Source organism: Lithobates pipiens, unplaced genomic scaffold, assembly GCF_037356315.1.
Source record: "Lithobates pipiens isolate NorthernLeopardFrog02 unplaced genomic scaffold, aLitPip1_a1.2 Scaffold_23, whole genome shotgun sequence".
In the NCBI taxonomy this organism is placed as follows: Eukaryota; Metazoa; Chordata; class Amphibia; order Anura; family Ranidae; genus Lithobates; species Lithobates pipiens.
The window spans coordinates 335,869,364-335,892,118 of NW_027507785.1; the positions used below are offsets into that span (position 1 = coordinate 335,869,364).

Genomic DNA, 22,755 nt, shown 5'->3' on the forward strand with positions numbered 1-22,755 from the left:
CTGTACTACTTTCGGGCGACCTCGGGGCGACTTGCATTGACTTCTATACAGAAGTCATTTGCAAGTCGCCGCTGAGGTCGCGGCGCGGCAAGTCGGGTCGCCCCTGTGTGAACCGAGCCTTAAAGTGGTGTTGCCACCAAAAAATTAAAACTGCTTAAAATTCGTAAAAAAAAATAATTGGCAAAAAAAAAAAATTTTTACTCACCTCTAAATACCGGTTGCTAGGGGGTCCCTCGTAATCTGCCTTCCTCATTGCCCGGGCTGGTGACATCACTTCCCCTCGCGCCGCACATTCACCTGGGACCTGTCATGTGTCCCAGGTGACTGTACGGCGTATCACGGCGCCCTGCGCCGCTCGCGCATGCGCAGTGGGTGCCCGGCTGTGAAGCCACAGCCGGGTGCCCACAGTATGCATGACGGCGCCGCGAGCGGAGCGGGGAGCGAGGGGGGGCTTCGTTCCCCCGCATCGCTGGACCCTGGGACAGGTAAGTGTCCGATTATTAAAAGCCAGCAGCGCCAGTATTTGTAGCTGCTGACTTAAAATTTTTTTTTTTTAGGGGGTACCCCACTTTAAGGGGTTAAACTTTTTTCACTTATACACAAAGTCTATTCCATTGGCAAATTGTTAGTGTTTAAATGAATAGGAACGTGTATCTGTCACAGGGTGGTGTCTGTGGATACACTAATTAAACAAAATGCCACGTCCTGTTTATCACTTAGTAAATATAGACATTAATAGGAAATGGGGGGAAAATTAGGGAGAAAAAAATAAATATGAATGAAAGAACCTTACACATAAAAGACCCCAAAACGAAAAAATGTGAAGGTTCAATTGGACTTTTTAGGCATAAAAGAAGTTGTAAACACAACCAGTGTCTATATTTACTAATTGATAAATTGTTACAATGTTTATACTTCAGTTCCACTGATGGGGTCGGTTCACACCAGATGTTGTTCTGTTCAGTTCCGTGCGTTTTTTTGTTCTGCACTAAAAATACATGCACAGTGTTTTCCATGCATTCCAATGGCTCTCGTTCACACCGCGCAGTCGGTTTCCGGTCGGTTTCTGGTGCAGAAATAACGGAACTGCGTCTGGTGTGAACCGGCCCATAAGGAATGTTGCGATTCTCGGCAGACTGCCCGGATTTTCTCTTCCTTTCTTTTGAGGGCTTCAGAAGAGCCGAGAGAATTCTCTGCATAGGAAGAATCGGGAAACACTTTAGTCCGGATCGGCGATAACGATTCTTGACGATTAATTGTGCAGCTCTGATGCAGAGCAAGGCCTGCATTTTATGAATGGGCTGTGATATGTGTATAAGTGGGGTGTGGTGGAGAGAAGACAGCAATATCCGCTCCCTTTTTATAAATCAGAGATTTAATGCATTTTTTTTTTAAGTACCTGAAATGCACTTAAAGCGGAGCTCCACCCTAAAGTGGACCTTCCGCTCATCGGAATCCTCCCCCCCTCCGGCGCAACAATTGGCACCTTTCAGGGGGGAGGGGGTGCCGGTACCTGGATAATCCAGGTAAATGCACCCACTTCTGGGATAGCTCTCTGCGGAAAGGGGCGTAGATTACGCCCCTTTCCGCAAGTGCCCGCCCCTTTCCGCAAGTGCCCCGCTGCCTGCTGGGAAAACACACAGCTCCCAGAGGCAGCGGGGACCGTCCTTATTGCGCAGCGCGGCTCGCGCATGCGCAGTAGGGAACCGGGAAATGAAGCCGAAAGGCTCCACTTCCTGATTCCCATACCCAAGATGGTGGCGGCAGCACCCGAGAGACGATCTACAGACCGGCTTCGGGTGCCGACATCGCGGGCGCGCTGGACAGGTAAGTGTCACTATTTTAAAAGTCAGCAGCTGCAGTATTTGTAGCGGAGTCCCGGTTTAAAGTCGTGTTCCACAGAAAAAAAAAATTCTTTAACATTCCTAAAAAAAAAAAAAAAAAAAAAATGTGGATTTTTTGTTTTGTTTTAACTCACCTCTAAATGGCTGTTGCTAGGGGGTCCCTCGTAGTCTGCCTCCTTCAGTGCCCGGGGACCTGACGTCACTTCCCCTCCGCGCAGGAAGGGCTCAGCTCCGCCCCCCTCCCCTCCTGTCAGTCACCTGGGACACATGACCGGTCCCAGGCGACTGCGCGGCTAATCACGGCAAGCGGCGCCACGCGCGCATGCGCAGTGGGTGCCCGGCTGTGAAGCCACAACTGAGTGCCCACAGTTAGAATGCTGGTGCCTCCCAGAGGAGGGGGTGGGGGGGTGAGCGGGGCTTCGTTCCCCCCCCCCGCATCGCTGGACCCCGGGACAGGTAAGTGTCCGATCATTAAAGTCAGCAGCTGCAGTATTTGTAGCTGCTGACTTTTAATTATTATTCTTTTTTTTTTTTTTTTAAGGGGAAACTCCTCTATAATGTCACTGTACAGCAGAGCTCAGACTGGAGGCGGGAGAATTTGAATTGGACATGTACAGCAGAGCTCAGACTGGGGGAGGTAATCTGGTATTCTGCCGTGCTAGCAAGGGACAGCTCTAGAGGGCTGAACATAATAGGTTCTTAGTAAATGACATAGGGAGCTCCATGGACTCCTGCTCCAAGATCTGGGCTTCATAATGAGATTGCTGAGAGGAGGAGAGAGCAGAGTTACCCATCACACTGGTAAAGGGATACGGCTTGAAAATGTAACTGAACTACAGTAGAGAAAAAAATGGGGTCTCCTGTCCTGCCAGGCAGGGCTGTGCTGTGTGGCAGGGCTGTATAAATCTCAGGACTGGATGAACAAAAATTCTAATCCTTTGGCAGGTAAAACAGTTGTACACCCACCGGCCACTTTATTAGGTACACCTGTTCAGTTGCTCGGTAACACAATTTGCTGATCAGCCAATCACATGGCAGCAACTTAATGCATTTCGGTATCTAGACGTGGTGAAGACGACTTGCTGAAGTATCAAACTGAGCATATGACAGGGGAAGAAAGGGGATCTGAAGGTGGCCTGGGTGTTGGTGGCAGACGGGCCGGTCGGAGTATTTCTGGGATTTTCACACACAACCATCTCTCGTGATTACAGAGAATGGTGGGAAAAAGAGAAAATATCCAGTGAGCGGCAGTTGTGTGGAGCAAAATGCCTTGTTGAGGTCAGAGGAGAATGGGCAGATGATAGAAAGACAACAGGAAATCAAATAACCTCTCGTTACACCCAAGGAATGCAGAATACCATCTCCGAACACACAACACATCCAACCTTGAAGCAGATGGGCTACAGCAGCAGAAGACCACACCGGGCGCCACTCCTGTCAGCTAAGAACAGGAAACTGAGGCTACAATTGGCACAGGATCCCCAAAACCGGACAACAGAAGATCTCCCTCTGAGGAGCGATCGCGGGTCATCGGCTCCGGCGCCCCCATTAGATCCTACAGTGTGCCAACCTACCTACCGCAGTGTAATGATGGCGGCTGGTCAACAAGAGGTTAATAACATTCAATTACAATATGACTTGTGTCACAATTCTATAAATTATTATTATTATTATTATTATATGCTAGATTTTTCTTCCCCAGAAAAGTGGAGTTACCCTTTAGGAAGTTATGTGGATTTGCTCTCAGACATTGTTTCCATTGGTTGGTTGGATGATTTCCGACAGGAAATGTCTGAGTGGAGAGGGGCGGGACTGATGACATCACACAGGCACCACGTAGTCCTATCACCAGAAGGAGGCGTGTCCCACAATGCACTGTGCTGCGTTCCAAGCCTCGCTCTGATCCTGGAGGAAGCATGCTGGAGACCAGCTGGACATTATAAGAGGGAGGCAATCCTGGAGGAGTTATATATATATACACAGTATCTGACAAAAGTAAGTACACCCCTCAGTGACATTCCTTCTCTCTTTTCATGTGACAACACTGAAGAAATGACACTTGTCTACAATGTAAAGTAGTGAGTGTACAGCTTGTATAACAGTGTACATTTCCTGTCCCCTCCAAATAACTCAACACACAGCCATTCATGTCTAAACCACCGGCAACAAAAGTCAGGACACCCCTAAGTGAAAATCTCCAAATTGGGCCCAAAGTGTCAATATTTTGTGTGGCCGCCATTATTTTCCAGCACTGCCTTCACCCTCTTGGGTATGGAGGTCAGCAGAGCTTCACAGGTCACCACTGGAGTCCTCTTCCCCTCCCCCATGATGACATCACGGAGCTGGTGGATGTTGGAGACCTTCCCCTCCTCCACCTTCGATTTGAGGATGTCCCACAGATGACCAATAGGGTTTAGGTCTGGAGACATGCTTGGCCAGTCCATCACCTTTACCCTCAGCTTCTTTAGCAAGGCAGTGGTGGTGTTGGAGGTGTGTTTGGGGTGGTTATCATGTTGGAATACTGCCCTGCGGCCCAGTCTCTGAAGGGAGGGGATCATGCTCTGCTTCAGTATGTCACAGTACATGTTGGCATTCATGGTCCCCTCAATGATCTGTAGCCCCCCAGTGCCGGCAGCACTCATGCAGCCCCAGACCATGACACCCCCACCACCATGCCTGACTGTAGACAAGACACACTTGTCTTTGTCCTCCTCACCTGGTTGCCCCCACACACGCCTGACACCATCTGACACCAAATACCTTTATCTTGGTCTCATCAGACCACAGGACATGGTTCCAGTAATCCATCTCCTTAGTCTGCTTGTCTTCAGCAAACTGTTTGTGGTCTTTCTTGTGCATCATCTTTAGAAGAGGCTTCCTTCTGGGGTAACAGCTGGTGTATGATCTGAGTGGAGGGGGGGGGTATCTGGGGGTTTGATCAGACTGGGGGAGGGGTATCTGAGGTTGTGTGATCAGAGTGGGGGTATGTGGGGGGTTGATCAGGGTAGGGGTATCTGGATTGTGTGAGCAGAGTGAGGAGGCTGTGTGTGTTGGGGGGGGGGGGGTGTATCTGGGGATGTGATCAGAGAGAGGGAGGGGGGTGATCAGGTTAGGCATATCTTGGGGGGGGTGATCAGACTGGGGGAGGGGGTATCTGGGTGTGTGTGATCAGAGTGTGGGGAGGGTGATCAAGTTAGGGGTATCTGGGGGGGGGGTGTGAGGAGGCTGTGTGTGGGGGGGGGGGGGGTATCTGGGAGTGTGATCAGAGTGCAGGTGTGTATGTGTGGGGGGAGTATCTGGGGGGGGGGGGTGTAATCAGAGAGGGGGTATCTGAGTGTGTGGGGGGGGGGGTATCTGGGAGGGTTTGAGCAGACTGAGGAGGCTGTGTGGGGGGGTGTATCTGGGGGTGTGATCAGGGTAGGGGTATCTGGATTGTGTGAGCAGAGTGAGGAGGCTGTGTGTGTTTGGGGGGGGGGTATTTGGGAGTGTGATCAGAGTGTGGAGGGGGGGTGTATCTGGGGATGTGATCAGAGAAAGGGAGGGGGTATCTTGAGGGTGTGATCAGACTGGGGGAGGGGGTATCTGGGGGTGTGTGATCAATGTGGAAGGGTGATCAGGGTAGGGGTATCTGGGGGTATGATTAGAGAGGTGGTATCTGAGGGGGTGAGCAGAGTGAGGAGGCTGTGTGGGGGGGGGGGTATCTGGGTGTGTGATCAGAGAGGGAAGGGGGTGATCAGGTTAGGGTTATCTTTGGGGGGGGGGGGGCTGGGGGTGATCAGACTGGGGGAGGGGGTATCTGGGGGTGTGTGATCAATGTGGGAGGGTGATCAGGGTAGGGGTATCTGGGGGTATGATTAGAGAGGAGGTATCTGAGGGGGTGAGCAGAGTGAGGAGGCTGTGTGGGGGGGGGGGTATCTGGGTGTGTGATCAGAGAGGGAAGGGGGTGATCAGGTTAGGGCTATCTTTGGGGGGGGGGGGGGGCCTGGGGGTGATCAGACTGGGGGAGGGGGTATCTGGGGGTGTGTGATCAATGTGGGAGGGTGATCAGGGTAGGGGTATCTGGGGGTATGATTAGAGAGGAGGTATCTGAGGGGGTGAGCAGAGTGAGGAGGCTGTGTGGGGGGGGGGGGGGAGTACCTGGGTGTGTGATCAGAGAGGGAAGGGGGTGATCAGGTTAGGGTTATCTTTGGGGGGGGGGCTGGGGGTGATCAGACTGGGGGAGGGGGTATCTGGGGGTGTGTGATCAATGTGGGAGGGTGATAAGGGTAGGGGTATCTGGGGGTATGATTAGAGAGGAGGTATCTGAGGGGGTGAGCAGAGTGAGGAGGCTGTGTGGGGGGGGGGGGGGGGAGTACCTGGGTGTGTGATCAGAGAGGGAAGGGGGTGATCAGGTTAGGGTTATCTTGGGGGGGGGGGTGATCAGACTGGGGGAGGGGGTATCGCGGTTTACGCCTACTTTATGCTGAAATAATAAATAAAATCACTATATCATCTGTTTGTGTTGCAGATTTTAGGATCCCTTCTGGGTCGGAACTCCTGAAGAATGGGGCGGAGTTATTATGTTGATGAATCCGTTCAAAAGTATTTTACGAGAATCGCTCATCAGAAAAACAACTTTGTTACCGGACTTCTCATAGGGCAAGTAAGTGCAACGCACAACGATCGCAAAAAAAATAAAATAAAAAATGCGCCGCCGCCTTTTGTATATTTTGTTCTGTATTTGAAGAGAATTTAATCCCTTAAAGCGACCGGAATGTCGCTGGACTAGGAGCGGTTATACCGGGAGGATCTCCGCCTCGGGAAATCATCTGGTCACACCGATATCGGTTCCATCAGAAGCTTTTAAGGGCAATGGAGACATCTGGGGTCCGATAGACCCCAGATCTCTCCTTAAAGAGTACCTGTCGCTGCCTATTGCTATCACAGAGGGGTTTTATATTCTCTGTGATGACAATAAAAGAGATAAACGTTTAATGCAACAGTGTAAAAAAATAAATACATTTATAAATTATAATAAATGACTACATTTTATAAAAAAAAAAAAAAGATAGAGCCCCCGTACTCAAGCTCAAAGATAAACACACTGAAAGCGGTGCCTATGGATAGTAACATTCACACCGTTTGTCGCTGTTCCACGGGCGTGCGCTATTTTAAACCCTGACATGTTGGGTATCTATTTACTCGGCGTAACTTCATTTTTGTATATTTTACCAAAACATTGGGCATTATAATGTGTTTTTTTTTTTTTTTTGTGCATTATATTGTGTTTTTTAAATGTATTTATTTCTTTTGAAAACCGCTGCGCAAAAAACGCATGACGTAGAAAATTGCAGCACCCACCATTTAATTCTCTAGGGCCTCTGCTGTAAAAACAATTTTGAGGGATTCTGAGTAATTTTCTAGCAAAAAAAAAAATACAGATTTTTTTTTTTTTTACATTTTAAACAAAAAGTGCCAGACAAGGCCCTGTCTTTAAATTAATAGGGTACAGGAGGGTTATAACCTCTGTCGGCTGAGCCATTAGGGAGATTTCACTTCACTTCCTGTCACAACAGGAAGTGGGAGGGAATCCCTGGTTGTCATCAGAACTTGTGTCCCAATTGGAAGATTTACCCCTCCTATTTCTGTTGTAGGGGCGACCCAAAATTTTGTGATTTCCTTTTCCTCTTGGTGATGATGCTAATCAGGAAAAAAGGAGAAGGGTAAAATCTCCCTTATATGAACGGGATCAAATTGAGGGGGGGGGGGGGGGGTGGAAAGAAAAGAGGGGGTAGAAAAAAGGGTGAATGGGGGGGGAGAGAAAGGAGAGAGGAAAAAAATGAATCTAAAATAAATCAAGATATATAAATAAACTAAATAAATAAAATAAACATAAATATAAAAATCTAAATTAAATATAAAATAAAATAGAAAATAAAATAAAATGGGGAGGAAACACACACATGGAGAAAGGGACTGAATAAATGCATATGCGGGCTTTCCTTTTACAGTAAGTAATAGTGGCGCACGGCATACATTTCCCTTTTAGAGTTGGCCCCCTAGTTCATGTCTAACGGGGACACAGACAGCAATAATCACTGCCTTTTTATTTCTTCTGTATGTTTCCCATCATGCCTCGCTGCATACAGTTTTCCTTCTGGAAATGATTTTTGAGTGAATCTGTTACAAAGTTTCCTCCCTGGAGATCTGACACTTCCTGTGATAAGCTGACCACGCCGAGTTCTTGTCTCACAACCAGCAGCAGCGTTGTCGGCCTGCCATAGCGGACTATTAACTTGGCTGCTGAGCCGCCTTCCCATATATTTGTTATATTGGGAATTATAAAAGGTATCCTCCACCCTAAAACATCCCATAATACTTAAAGCAGAGCTCCAACCCTCCCCCCAAGAAAAACAATATAAGCCCATCAACAGATAAATTAAAAAGCAATGTAAGTACCTGAATTTATCTAGGCGTTAGCCTTTTTGCGATCTCTGTACAGCAGAGCTCAGCCCAGAAGAGGGAGAAGCAGCACAAAGTGGCAAACGGTTGTGCTGCAGTGGTCATGTGCTAGCAAGGGACACACTGATAGAAGGAGAGAGCAGATTGACAGAGATGAGCTCATCAGTGTGCTGCTTCTCCTTTAAACTGTCCAATCACCAGGCTGGGGGAGGGACAAGACTTTGAAATTATTACTGAACTATAGCAGGGGAAAAAAAAAAAAATCAGGTTGTCTGCCATTGAAGACAGGACTTTACTATGAGGCAGAGCTGTGTAAATCTCTCGACTGGATGGACAGAAATATAAATCCTTGCAGGGGTGCTCAACCTTCGGCTCTCCAGCTGTTGCAGAACTACAAGTCCCATCATGCTTCTGCTTTCGGGAGTCATGCTTGTGTAACTGTCAGCCTTGCAATGCCTCATGGGACTTGTAGTTCCTCAACAGCTGGAGAGCCACAGGTTGAGCACCCAGTTTAGTGAGTGAAGCTCTTCCGTTGTTTGGATTTTATTGGTGTATTTCCCAGTTTTTTCCCGGAGTCCGGCTTTAATATTTGAATCGGATTGATTGGCAGCCATAATGTATGGGACCCGCTATCTCCATGTCCACGTTTCCTGCAATAACCGCCTTCCATCCTTCCTTCTCTCCCACTTCTTCTAGTGCTCCTCACAGAGAGATTATATCGTCCTGGCCGCTCGGACCCCCCAGAAGGAAGATCCGGGGGAAGGACCCCAGAAGTCCAAATCCAAACCGGAAGAAATCGATGAGGAATGGTTCTGTGTCCACGCCAGTCAGGTGGGTTATAAATGAAGAACGTAAATAATATAAAACCATTAAATATAATATTATTATTAATACAGAGATTGTAAATAAAAAATAATAAGTTGATTTTGACAAAATACGAATTCTGCTTTATTTCAGATCTTGTATTTCTGCTTTTATTTTTTTTCATGTTTTTATATATATATATATATATATAAATATAAAATCTCTGCCTATCTTAGAGAGAGCCGGGTAGGGGTTGCTTGCACAGAGTGGCGCGCAATGGGTACTGTAGGGAGTGGTGGGTAATGGGTTGCTTGCACGGAGTGGTGGGTAGGGGTTGCTTGCACGGAGTGGCAGGTGATGGGTACTGCAGGGAGGGGCGGGTAGGGGTTGCTTGCACGGAGTGGTGGGTAATGGGTACTGCAGGGAGTGGTGGGTAGGGGTTGCTTGCACAGAGTGGCACGCAATGGGTGCTGCAGGGAGAGGCGGGCAATGGGTACTGCAGGGAGAGGCGGGCAATGGGTACTGCAGGGAGAGGCGGGCAATGGGTACTGCAGGGAGAGGCGGGCAATGGGTACTGCAGGGAGAGGCGGGCAATGGGTACTGCAGGGAGAGGCGGGCAATGGGTACTGCAGGGAGAGGCGGGCAATGGGTACTGCAGGGAGAGGCGGGCAATGGGTACTGCAGGGAGGGGCGGGTAATGGGTACTGCAAGGATGGGTGGGTGATGGGTACTGCAGGGAGGGGGGGGTAATGGGTACTGCAGGGAGGGGCGGGTAATGGGTACTGCAGGGAGGGGCGGGTAATGGGTACTGCAGGGATGGGCGGGTGATTGGTACTGCAGGGATGGGCGGGTGATTGGTACTGCAAGGATGGGCGGGTGATGGGTACTGCAGGGAGGGGGGGGTAATGGGTACTGCAGGGAGGGGCGGGTAATGGGTACTGCAGGGAAGGGTGGGTAATGGGTACTGCAGGGAGGGGCGGGTAATTGGTACTGCAGGGATGGGTGGGTGATGGGTACTGTAGGGAGTGGTGGGTAGGGGTTGCTTGCACGGAGTGGCGGGTGATGGGTACTGCAGGGAGGGGCGGGTAGGGGTTGCTTGCACGGAATGGTGGGTGATGGGTACTGCAGGGAGGGGCGGGTAGGGGTTGCTTGCACGGAATGGTGGGTAATGGGTACTGCAGGGATGGGTGGGTGATGGGTACTGCACGGAGTGGTGGGTAGGGGTTGCTTGCACGGAGTGGCAGGTGATGGGTACTGCAGGGAGGGGCGGGTAGGGGTTGCTTGCACGGAATGGTGGGTAATGGGTACTGCAGGGAGTGGTGGGTAGGGGTTGCTTGCACAGAGTGGCACGCTATGGGTGCTGCAGGGAGGGGCGGGTAATGGGTACTGCAGGGATGGGTGGGTGATGGGTACTGTAGGGAGTGGTGGGTAGGGGTTGCTTGCACGGAGTGGCGGGTGATGGGTACTGCAGGGAGGGGCGGGTAGGGGTTGCTTGCACGGAATGGTGGGTAATGGGTACTGCAGGGAGGGGTGGGTGATGGGTACTGCAGGGAGTGGTGAGTAGGGGTTGCTTGCACGTAATGGTGGGTGATGGGTACTGCAGGGAGGGGTGGGTGATGGGTACTGCAGGGAGAGGGGGGTTGGGGGTCACTTCAGCTCTGCCTTTGTTCATGTAGAAAGTGCTGTGATGTCACTGACAGCTCCAATATACCCACAGGAGTTGCTGAGGTGGGTGACGTACTGGGTGGATATAAGTCAATGATTTAAAAAAAAATAAAAAATCGAATCAGATATATATTTTTTTATTTAAATCTATTTTTATCAAATTTATTTTAATAAATCTGCTTTTGGAGTAAAAAAAATCTATCTCAAGCTGGTTTTCTATTTAAGAAACATTAATAATTTAGTTTTATTCAGCATGAGATGGAGCTCAGTTATGTAGTATGAGGCTGTATATTCTGCAATATTTAGATTTTTTGGTAAACTCATTCAATGAATGCAAGCTGAGATAACATGCACTGCATTGATACATTCACACAATGTCACATTACCCACGAGATAAACCAAAGTTCAGGAATATTCCTTTATCCCATTGTTCTGCATATCTATGTACACTACAAACTGTACGATTGGATCGGTTCTGATATCGTGTTTTGCTAACCTGACAGATTATTATTCTAAATGGGAAAACTTCATTTTATTTGTAAATATTAAAGATTCTCTAACTACCAGCAAGAATAAGTTATCGCATTTAAAGAGGACCTGTTATTTCAGATCCATCATGGCAGCGCCTGTTAGTGGACGTCCAATCACCCGCTGCCGCCACGTCCCTCACTGTGTTGTGTTACCGCCCCCATCACCAGCCTTCCCATTGAAGCGAATGAGACTATCGGTGAGCCAGCGGCGGGTGAGAGGAGGGGCCAGCGGCGGGTGAGAGGAGGGGCCAGCGGCGGGTGATGGGGCCAGCGGCGGGTGAGAGGAGGGGCCGCTGTGGATCAGAGATGACAGTTGCTCTTTAAAAATTCTGATTTAAATCAACTTGAATTAAATGAAATCCACCCTGGTGAAGTATTAACCGGTTGCGGACCGGCTCCTGTACTTATACGTCAGTACAATGGCACGGCTGGGCAAAGTAAAGTTACTTTGAATTTCCCGCGCACGCCTGCCGTGAGCTCTGTGCCCTTGGGTCCCACGAACTCGATGGCGGCGGGGATACCCGCGATCGTGTCACGGAGCTGAAGAACGGGAAGATGCCGATGTAAACAGCATCTCCCTATTCTGCCTAGTGACAGCACACTGATCGTCTGCTCCCTGTGATCGGGAGCAGCGATCAGTGTGATGTCACACACAGCCACACCCCCAGATAGTTAGAAACCCGCCTCTAGGATACACTTAACCCCTCCCCGCCCCCTAGTGGTTAACCCCTTCACTGCCAGTGACATTTTTTACAGTAATCGGCGCAATTTTATTGCATCGATCGCTGTATAAATGACAATGGTCCCAAAAATGTGTCAAAATTGTCCGATGTGTCCGCCATAATGTGGCGGTCATGATAAAAATCGCTGATTGCCGCCATTACTAGTAAAAAAAAAAATATTAATAAAAATGCCATAAAACTATCCTCTATTTATAACTTTTGCGCAAACCAATTATACGCTTATTGTGATTTTATTTTATTTTTTTACCAAAAATATATAGAAGAATACGTATCGGCCTAAACTGAAGAAAAACATTTTTTTTAATATATTTTTTGGGGATATTTATTATAGCAAAAAGTAAAAAATAATACATTTTTTTTTTCAAAATTGTCACTTCCGGGGCTGAAGTGGTTAAAATAACACCGGGATGAATAGAGGTTATATTGTATCTAAAGCTAAGAAAAAAAAAAAAAGTCATATTCTGCAAAGATGGTGGCTGCATTAGTTCTCTTTTCAGGCTTTTTTCACCTGGGGGTCCTGTAAGGGACTTCCTGTCTGAGGGTGACAACACTCATTAACTGCATTTTGGAGGAGCAGCGGTGTCACCCTCAGACCGCAAGTGTGTTAGGACTTCAGAATAGAACAAAGGGGGGTGTTTTGTAGCTCCCCCTTATTAGGGGAGGGGACGTTCCTTCCTGTTTCTGGATGTTCTCCTCTCCATGATCTGAATGTTTTCTCTTTTTCCAGGTAAGCCGGATGCTCCCCGGGGGTTTCCTGCTGGTCGGGGTGTTTCTGATATCACCTCCAGAACTCTCCAAGGAGGCGCCAACTATTTTAAGAAAGGTAAATGGAAATTGCTTGAGTGTAATTATCTGTTGTTAAAGCTGAACTCCGGACACAAAAAACCTTATTTGAAATATTTTTCTCAAAGCAATATTCCCACTCTGCCTTTGTAAACTCAGATATTACCTTGTAAAAATAACGGTGGGAGGGGCCAATGAGGCTCCACCCACTACAGGCAGCCTGCAGAAAACTACAAAAGGCGGTGGAGACGAGACCAATCACCCTGTACAAGGAAAGAGCATTGCTGTGGGAGTGGCCCAATAGGCTCCACCCACCATAGGCTGCCTGCTGAAAACTACAGGAGGGGCCGGAGACAAGACCAGTCCCCCTGCACAAGGAGAGAGCAGAGCAGTGGGAGGGGCCCAGAAGGCTCCACCCACTAAAGAAAACTACAGGGGGGCGGAGATAAGACCAGTCCCCCTGCACAAGGGGAGGGGGCAGCAGTGGGCGGTCTTTATTACAGGAGGGGGTGGAGACAAGACCAGTCCCCTTGCACAAGGGGAGAGGGCAGCAGTGGGCGGTCTTTATTACAGGAGGGGCGGAGTCAAGACCTGTCCCCCTGCACAAGGGGAGGGGGCAGCAGTGGGCGGTCTTTATTACAGGAGGGGCAGAGGCAAGACCAGTCCCTCTGCACAAGGGGAGGGGGCAGCAGTGGGCGGTCTTTATTACAGGAGGGGCGGAGACAAGACCAGTCCCCCTACACAAGGGGAGGGGTCAGCAGTGGGAGGTCTTTATTACAGGAGGGGCGGAGACAAGACCTGTCGCCCTACACAAGGGGAGGGGGCAGCAGTGGGTGGTCTTTATTGCAGGAGGGGTGGAGGCAAGACCAGTCCCTCTGCACAAGGGGAGGGGGCAGCAGTGGGCGGTCTTTATTACAGGAGGGGCGGAGGCAAGACCTGTCCCCCTGCACAAGGGGAGGGGGCAGCAGTGGGCGGTCTTTATTGCAGGAAGTCTCACACGGGATGACGGCACAGATCTGGGGGAGATTCCGGGAAGTCACGTGACCGATGGATTTATTGTGGGGAGCTCAGATTTAAGGCGTGTTGTACATTTTCAGAAATAAATGATGTAAAGGGGATGTGGCGGTTCTTTGATGCGGATCTTCTAATACAATGTAACATTTCAGCTCATCTTTACAACAGAGAAGTTTGCAATGAAGGACAAGCTGTGGAATGTTGCGGATGAGGAGATCACGGACCGGGTAGCGTTACAAATCTGCTCATCTACAAACAAGTACGTGGCGGCATTTCTGCTTCTAGTTTGCTGAGTCTTTGTGGCACTTGTATGAGGGGAGCCCCCCTTTACAGAGATTAGGGCAGGATGGTGGCACAATGATCAGCACTGCCCTCTGGTGGCAGAATCTCCTGTGTCTCTCTAGTAGAGTGTTGAGCTGTCCGAAAACGATGAGATTTTGGTGTGGGGCTTCCCTCGGTTGCAGATCGAGGAGACGGGGAAAGTCCTTTGGTGTGGAGAAGCTGCCAGTCCTAAGAATCCAGACATCAAACATCCTGGTCAGATACCCCAATACCCCCTATATTGTTGGGGGGGGGGGGGTTATAAGGTTCCAGCAATATCCTACCAAGGCACAGAAGTGCTAGGAATGTGTACAGGTGTCACTGGAGACACTGGGGTCACTGATTCACTGGAGCGTGCACTGGGGTCACTGGAGACACTGGGCTCACTGATTCACTGGAGCGTGCACTGGGGTCACTGGAGCGTGCACTGGGGTCACAGGAGACACTGGGGTCACAGGTGAGTGCACAGGGGTCACAGGAGACACTGGGGTCACTGAGTCACTGGAGCGTGCACTGGGGTCACTGGAGCGTGCACTGGGGTCACTGGAGCGTGCACTGGGGTCACTGGAGCGTGCGCAGGGGTCACTGGAGCGTGCACAGGGGTCACATGAGACACTGGGGTCACTGGAGCGTGCACAGGGGTCACAAGAGACACTGGGGTCACTGGAGCGTGCACTGGGGTCACTGGAGCGTGCACTGGGGTCACTGGAGCGTGCACTGGGGTCACTGGAGCGTGCACTGGGGTCACTGGAGCGTGCACAGGGGTCACTCTGCGGAGGTGTGTGTGGAAGCAGTGGTCTCTCTGCGGAGGTGTGTGTGGAAGCAGTGGTCTCTCTGCGGAGGTGTGTGTGGAAGCAGTGGTCTCTCTGCGGAGGTGTGTGTGGAAGCAGTGGTCTCTCTGCGGAGGTGTGTGTGGAAGCAGTGGTCTCTCTGCGGAGGTGTGTGTGGAAGCAGTGGTCTCTCTGCGGAGGCGTGTGTGGAAGCAGTGGTCTCTCTGCGGAGGCGTGTGTGGAAGCAGTGGTCTCTCTGGGAGTGCGTTGGACTTCTGCAGAGAGACCGCTGCTTCCACACACACATACTGAGTTGTGGATTTGTAAAACAAAAAGCAATGCTGCAGTACTGCGGATAAACAATTATATATATTTTTTTCTTCCAGGATTGTGTGCCGGACGTTTGATGTTAAAGACCTGAAGGTATCCGTCATATTTACTATTTCCAGAAATGATGGGATTAGTGATTGGAAATGAAGTCTGGTGTATCCAAATACTGTATTGTCTCCGGGGGCGTGGCTTGTGGGGGGGGAGGGGGGTTATGTACTAATTGCGAATTGATTGGGCACTTTGCAGTGGATGCAGAGATTCGTGCAGAGAATACCCAATCACGTGCAAGAGAAAAAAAAAACAGCATGATTGGATGATGGAAGTCAGCTGAGATTCACCTAATTTATTAACCATTTAAGGACCGAGCCTCTTTTTCTACACTTCTTTACAAGTTAAAATAATTTTATTTATTTTTTTTGCTAGAAAATTACTTAGAAAAAAATGATATACTGTTTGGGGTTTCTAACACCCTGGAGAATAAAATGGCGGTCGCTGCAATACTTTCTGTCACGCCGTATCTGTGCAGCGGTCCTACAAGTAAACTTTTATGGGGAAAAAATACACTTTTTTTAAATTAAAAAATAACACAACAGTAATGTTACCCCTGAAAAACAACCCCCCACCATAATTCTATAAAATGTCAGGATGGTACAATTACCCCCCAAATCGCCCCTCTTTGGAAGAGGCGAGGTTTTTAAAGTTGTCATTTTTGTTTCACAATTAATTTTTTTCATCCTGTCCCCAGTGCAGCGTCGTCCTATGATTGGTGAGGTGGGGGTCGGGGACGCTGACTGCTGACAGGATGTAACACTGAACTCCTCTAGGGGGTGACGAGGCTTTTTGTTATTATTGATGATCACTGGTATAATAATGTCTTTCATTCATGGCAGCTTGCTTACTATTGTGATGCTGTGATTGGCCCGCAGCTATAACAGGGTACAGATAAAGAGGTACCATGTGAGCAATAATGTAATGTATAGCGGCTTACCACTCCTTACTTGCAGAGACAGTACAAGGAGACGGTCTGTTGTGCTGCAGTTCAAGGAGCATGCTGATAGGAGGAGAGAGCAGAGTGACAGGGAGATGAACTCATCAGTTTTTTGTTTTTGTTTTTTTGCTTCTACTTCACTGTCCAGTCACAGGTTGGGGGGAGGGACAAGGCCTGAAAGTGTTGCCTCTTGCTTTCCTTTCAGTCTTGCACAGGTGTACCGGCTCCTCCCCTTCAGTCTTATGCAGGTATCTCGGCCCTTCCCCTTCAGTCTTATGCAGGTATCTCGGCCCCTCCCCTTCAGTCTTATGCAGTTATCTCGGCTCCTCCCCTTCGGTCTTATGCAGGTATCTTGGCTCCTCCCCTTTGGTCTTGCGCAGGTGTGCCGGCTCCTCCCCTTCGGTCTTGCGCAGGTGTGCCGGCTCCTCCCCTTCGGTCTTGCGCAGGTGTTCCGGCTCCTCCCCTTCGGTCTTGCGCAGGTGTGCCGGCTCCTCCCCTTCGGTCTTGCGCAGGTGTGCCGGCTCCTCCCCTTCGGTCTTGCGCAGGTGTGCCGGCTCCTCCCCTTCGGTCTTGCGCAGGTGTGCCGGCTCCTCCCCTTCGGTCTTGCGCAGGTGTGCCGGCTCCTCCCCTTCGGTCTTGCGCAGGTGTGCCGGCTCCTCCCCTTCGGTCTTGCGCAGGTGTTCCGGCTCCTCCCCTTCGGTCTTGCGCAGGTGTTCCGGCTCCTCCCCTTCGGTCTTGCCCAGGTGTTCCGGCTCCTCCCCTTCGGTCTTGCCCAGGTGTGCCGGCTCCTCCCCTTCGGTCTTGCCCAGGTGTGCCGGCTCCTCCCCTTCGGTCTTGCCCAGGTGTGCCGGCTCCTCCCCTTCGGTCTTGCCCAGGTGTGCCGGCTCCTCCCCTTCGGTCTTGCGCAGGTGTGCCGGCTCCTCCCCTTCGGTCTTGCCCAGGTGTGCCGGCTCCTCCCCTTCGGTCTTGCCCAGGTGTTCTGGCTCCTCCCCTTCGGTCTTGCCCAGGTGTTCTGGCTCCTCCCCTTCGGTCTTGCCCAGGTGTTCCGGCTCCTCCCCTTCGGTCTTGCCCAGGTGTTCCGGCTCCTCCCCTTCGGTCTTGCCCAGGTGTTCCGGCTCCTCCCCTTCGGTCTTGCCCAGGTGTTCCGGCTCCTCCCCTTCGGTCTTGCCCAGGTGTTCCGGCTCCTCCCCTTCGGTCTTGCCCAGGTGTTCCGGCTCCTCCCCTTCGGTCTTGCGCAGGTGTGCGGGCTCCTCCCCTTCAGTCTTGCTCAGGTGTGCGGGCTCCTCCCCTTCAGTCTTGCTCAGGTGTGCGGGCTCCTCCCCTTCGGTCTTGCTCAGGTGTCCCGGCTCTTCCGCCGGATTGAAATGGCCTTCTCTGATATCACTGCACACTGTGAGCTTCTCAAAATATGCATTAGACGCTGCAGCAAATTGGATAGAGCCCCGCCCCGTTTCCTGGCTGGAAGATGTCCACCCTCATCTGACCCTTTCCTCCCCAGCCTGATTGACCTTGGACTGCCAATCAGCCAAGCAGGCTTAGCATCATGTGTGGGCATTATCTAGGGTGGTCTGCTGTTTTTCAGGAAGCCATGACCAGCCCCTCCCACCAACCATGATCCGCCTGTCTTACATAGAGAAGCACAGAGACCCAGTGATGACATCACAGTGTATAAAGTATGGTGTGTAATGGAAATGTTTTATGAAAAAAAGAAAAGAAAACATTAGCATTTTGATAAAGAGGAGAGAAGGAGAAGAAGGCAGCAGCGTTCCCAGCAGATAAACCTTCCCACCCGATGTCTCTTCTACTGAGCTGGTATTCCCAGGTCTGTCCAATCACATCAACACTCTGATTGGCTGTCACAGTGGTCACATGATCGGGAGGAGGTCCAGCCAGTCATGACTTTTTTTTTTTTTTCTTTTGCTTTTAGAGGTACAGAGATATTTGAGGCAGATCTCTCCATAAAGAGGACCTGTCACCTGTCATTCTGTTTCGTTATGTTTATATTCATTCCGACAGCAAAAAAAAGTGATCGCAATTTTTTATTTATTTATTTTTTAAGGTACGGTGTGAAAAAAAAAAAAAGAGAAAAAATGTAATGAAATGCGCGTTCGCGCACAGTAGTGAACACATATGTAGGCGTAACATCGCCTTCACATTATACAATAAAAAAAATAAAAAATTAGGGTATATCCTATTTTTTTTATTTCTTTTATTATTATTATATTCTTTAAAAAAAAAAATTAAAAATAAGAAAACTGCTACGCAAAGAACATGTGACATTTAAAATTTACTAGAATATATATATATATTATATTTTTATACATATAAAATACTTCTATATATATATATAATTACACACAATAAATGATGTATATAATTTTTTTTTTTTTTAATATAAAATACTTTTTTGGACACTTGTTTACAAGTAAAAATCTATTTTTTTTTTCTACAAATATATTTCTATCTCTATATCTATATCTCTAATCTATACACACACACTCTAAGTAGTTTTCTAGAAAAAAAAAAAATCAGTGTATTCAGCCTTTTGCCTGAAGTTCGTCTACAAGTCTTTTTTTTTTTTTTTTTTTTTATTGCATTTTTTTGTTTTTTTAGAGTACAGCTAAACCAGCTGACTGGAAGTATCAGAGCGCGCCTATGTCCTGGCTTACCATAGAATGTAATATTAATGTAGATCTCACCGTTTCATTGCCTTCATCCGCAACGTATCAAGAGCAACAGAAATGTACCCGGGTGAGTGTTTGTTGTATCAACTGCTTATCATATTTGAGTGTTTTGGACATTTCTACATAAAAAAATAAATAAAAATAAAATAGGAGGGGGCGTGTATTGTGTATATTGTGTATTTTATAAAAGGAATGTATACGGTAAAACCTTGGATTGCGAGTATAATTCATTCCAGAATCCTGCTTGTAATATCAAAACAAATTTCTCCATAAGAAATAATGGCAACTGATTCATTCCATAACTATTTATTCATAAGTCCTTCCGTTTATAGCCCATATAAAAAAATGTAATTAATGTGATTGGTTGTGTAACCATAAAATGTCCATCCTCAAATGGAAGCCTTCTCTCAAGGGGATTAGAAGCGAAATCCAGCAGGAACTCCAGAGTATAAAAGAGAAAAGAGGGCGCCTCTAAGTGTAGCAATAAGTTGTACCTTCATTAAATGTGACCATATTGCTACACTTAGAGGCGCCTCTCTTCCTTTTTTTTTTTTTTTACAATTTTATTTATTTAAAGAAGCAACTGAACACACATTTTTCTCCAGGTATGTCCAACAAGAAAACAAAAAGAAATAATAACAATTCAGGTATTGCCAACTAATATCATTCAGGTTGAGCATACCGATACAGAATATCAAAATTATATAACATAATAGACAATTTTACAATTCATGACAGACATCTGGGGACTCCCCACATCATTTCACCTTGCCTTGGTGTCTATTCCATCATATTGTAACCTATTGGCCTGTGTGTTCCTGTGCCTCAAATTTTCTCTAACTTATTATTCTACAAAAACAAAAAACAAAACCCAAAAAAATAAACTTAATGTTAACCCTAGAATAAAAAAAAAAAAATATATATATATATATATATATATATATATATATATATATATATATATATATACTCAATTACTTGTATATCAAGTCAAATTTCATTAAAAAAATGTTGCTTGTCTTGCAAAACGCTCTCTAACCAAGTTACTCTCAAACCGAGGTTTTACTGTATTTTGAATTATTATTGACACAATTACCATATTTTCATTATTGTATTAAATATAGAGATTTGTAGATTCTCCACTAGAGGCAGCGTAGAGTAGCTACCACAACGGCTGACTGATGGCCTAACAGCTGTTGGGATAAGAAGTGGACTGGCAGAGCGATGATTTCAGCACCCAGACAGAACTTCTGCAGAAACTTGAAGATTATTTACATTAAAGGGTAACTTCACCTTCATGGGGGGGGGGGGGGGGGGGAATTGGCAAATAAAAAAATAGTATACAATACCCGGGGGGGGGGGGGCACGAGTGAGGCGATTGGTTGGTGGTCTGAAAGTTTCCCGACCGCCTCACGCAGATATACTGCGGCAGAAGGGGACGGCAGAATCGCGTACCTGTACGCTGCCCTTTAAGAGGCGGCTTGCGGGCGTGCCGGGATCTTCGTGATTGTGGGTCCCATGGACTCGATGTCTGTGGGGATACCCGCGATCGTCTCGTGAAGAGGAAGAATGATAATGTAAACAAGCATTCCCCTGTTCTGCCCAGTGTCACTGATCTCTGCTCCCTGTGATCGGGAGCGGTGATCAATGACGTGTCATATATAGCCCCCCCCCCCCCCCCCCACAGTTAGAATCACTACCCTAGGACACACTTAACTCCTACAACGCCATCTAGTGATTAACGCCTTCACTTTTAATTGCACCAATCGCTGTATTAATGCCAATGGTCCCAAAAATGTGTCAAAATTGTCCGATGTGTCTGCCATAATTGTCGCAGTCACGATAAAAATCGCTGATCGCCGCCATTACTAGTATAAAAAAAAAAAATATTAATAAAAATGCCATAAATATATCCCCTATATTGTAGACGCTATAAGTTTTGCACAAACTAATCAATATACACTTATTGCGATATTTTTGGTTAAAAAAAAAAAAAAAATGTATAATACATATCGTCCTAAACTGGAAAAAAAATGTTTTTTTTTATATATTTTATAGCAAAAAGAAAAAATGCTTGTTTTTTTTTTTTTTTTTCAAAATTGTTTGCTTTTTTTTTTTGGGTTAAAGCGCAATAAATAAAAAATGCAGAGGTGATTATATACCACCAAAAAAAAGCTCTATTTGTGTGGGAAAAAAAAAAGGACGTCAATTTTGTTCGGGAGTCGCGTCGCACGACCGCACAATTGTCCGTTAAAGCGACGCAGTGCCGAATCGCAAAAAGTGCTCTGGTCTTTGGCCAGCCAAATGGTCCGGGGCTGAAGTGGTTAAGTGGTTGGCTCTTGTCCGGTCATCGTATATGTACCCCGCTATGGTCCCAACCTTCTTGTCTATCACATTTTATGGGGTGTCGGTGATGTTTATCTTTTGGACGGTTCCAATGATGAAGGAAAATCTCTCCTTAGTTATTATTATGTTATTTCTTTATAATAATTGTAGACGAGACTGGCTCAATGGGCAAAGGAAATAGAAGAGAGTACAATGCTCTTCAATGGACGGGTGAGAGACGAGGGCGGAGATCTGGTGGAAGAACAGGTAAGAATGTACTCTGAATACATTCCGAGTGACCGGGAACACGCTACATGTTACACGGGATAATTACCTGACATGTAATAGGCCGGTGTATTGGACGCAGGAGGGTTTCCAGCTCTGTGATGTCATCATGGGGGGAGGGGAAGAGGACTCCAGTGGTGACCTGTGAAGCTCTGGTGACCTCCATGCCCAAGAGAGTGAAGGCAGTGCTGGAAAATAATGGCGGCCACACAAAATATTGACACTTTGGGCCCAATTTGGACATTTTCACTTAGGGGTGTACTGACTTTTGTTGCCAGCGGTTTAGACATTAATGGCTGTGTGTTGAGTTATTTTGAGGGGACAGGAAATTTACACTGTTATACAAGCTGTACACTCACTACTTTACATTGTAGACAAGTGTCATTTCTTCAGTGTTGTCACATGAAAAGAGAGAAGAAAAGATTTACACCAATGTGACTGAGGGGTGTACTTACTTTTGTGAGATGCTGTATATAAATACTTTTTCCTCTAAATATTCTGGAATTTCGGTTCCTAATCTCTGGTGCAGCCGGATTTATCAATGATTAGAGATTGACATCAAAAGTACAAATTGATTTATTCCAAATTCAGGCTGAGGAACCCCCAAAACATAATTTATTGATATTATTTAAAGTGGTTATAAAACCCAAAACCAGGAATGTCACACTTTGCAGTTTGCCAATCATTGTGGCAGCTGCATTAGTTTTCTCTGTTTCACCTGATGATCTGGCCAGTAACACACCTCCTGTACTAGAGCGCCCCCTCGCTGGATGAAGGAGCACAGGACAGCAGACAGCAGCATTGTCGGTCTGGGGAGAGGGGAGTGTTTAGATGTGTTAGCAGATTTAGATACACTAACTCCGGGGGGGGGGCACCGGACTCGCACGTTTGTATCAGTGTTTTTTGCGAGCCACGTGATTAGAGCCGGAGGCGCACTTGTAACAATAGTTCTCCTCCCAGCCAATCAGGACAGGAGGCGGATTGGGTTTGGCAGGGAGGAGAACGCAGGTGGTGGGGGGTTGGGGGTGGAGCGCTAGGGACCAGCAGTCATTGATTGGCTCTCAAGACTCTAACTGCTACATCTGCAGGACAGCTTGTTGTGTTGAAAAACAGACTTGCTGGCTGGATCGCCAGGTGAAGATAAATGAAAGCCTAAAAAAGAAAGCTAATGCAGCCACCTCAGCCAAGAACTGGTAAGCTGCAATATAAGTGACTGTGTTGGGGTATA

General features: G+C 47.7%; 1 protein-coding gene across 1 annotated transcript in view; it reads left to right on the forward strand.

Moving 5' to 3' along the window:
- Positions 1-3,708: 3,708 nt before the first annotated feature.
- Positions 3,709-22,755, forward strand: part of ODR4 (odr-4 GPCR localization factor homolog) — a 39,962-nt gene continuing 20,915 nt past the window's right edge. Inside the window, exons 1-8 of the mRNA XM_077450783.1 lie at positions 3,709-3,839; positions 6,352-6,486; positions 8,982-9,116; positions 12,755-12,850; positions 13,977-14,083; positions 15,302-15,338; positions 18,847-18,984; positions 21,414-21,509. Coding sequence (XP_077306909.1) covers positions 6,388-6,486; positions 8,982-9,116; positions 12,755-12,850; positions 13,977-14,083; positions 15,302-15,338; positions 18,847-18,984; positions 21,414-21,509 — 708 coding nt within the window. The 5' untranslated portion in view covers positions 3,709-3,839; positions 6,352-6,387. The remainder of the gene's footprint in view (positions 3,840-6,351; positions 6,487-8,981; positions 9,117-12,754; positions 12,851-13,976; positions 14,084-15,301; positions 15,339-18,846; positions 18,985-21,413; positions 21,510-22,755) is intronic.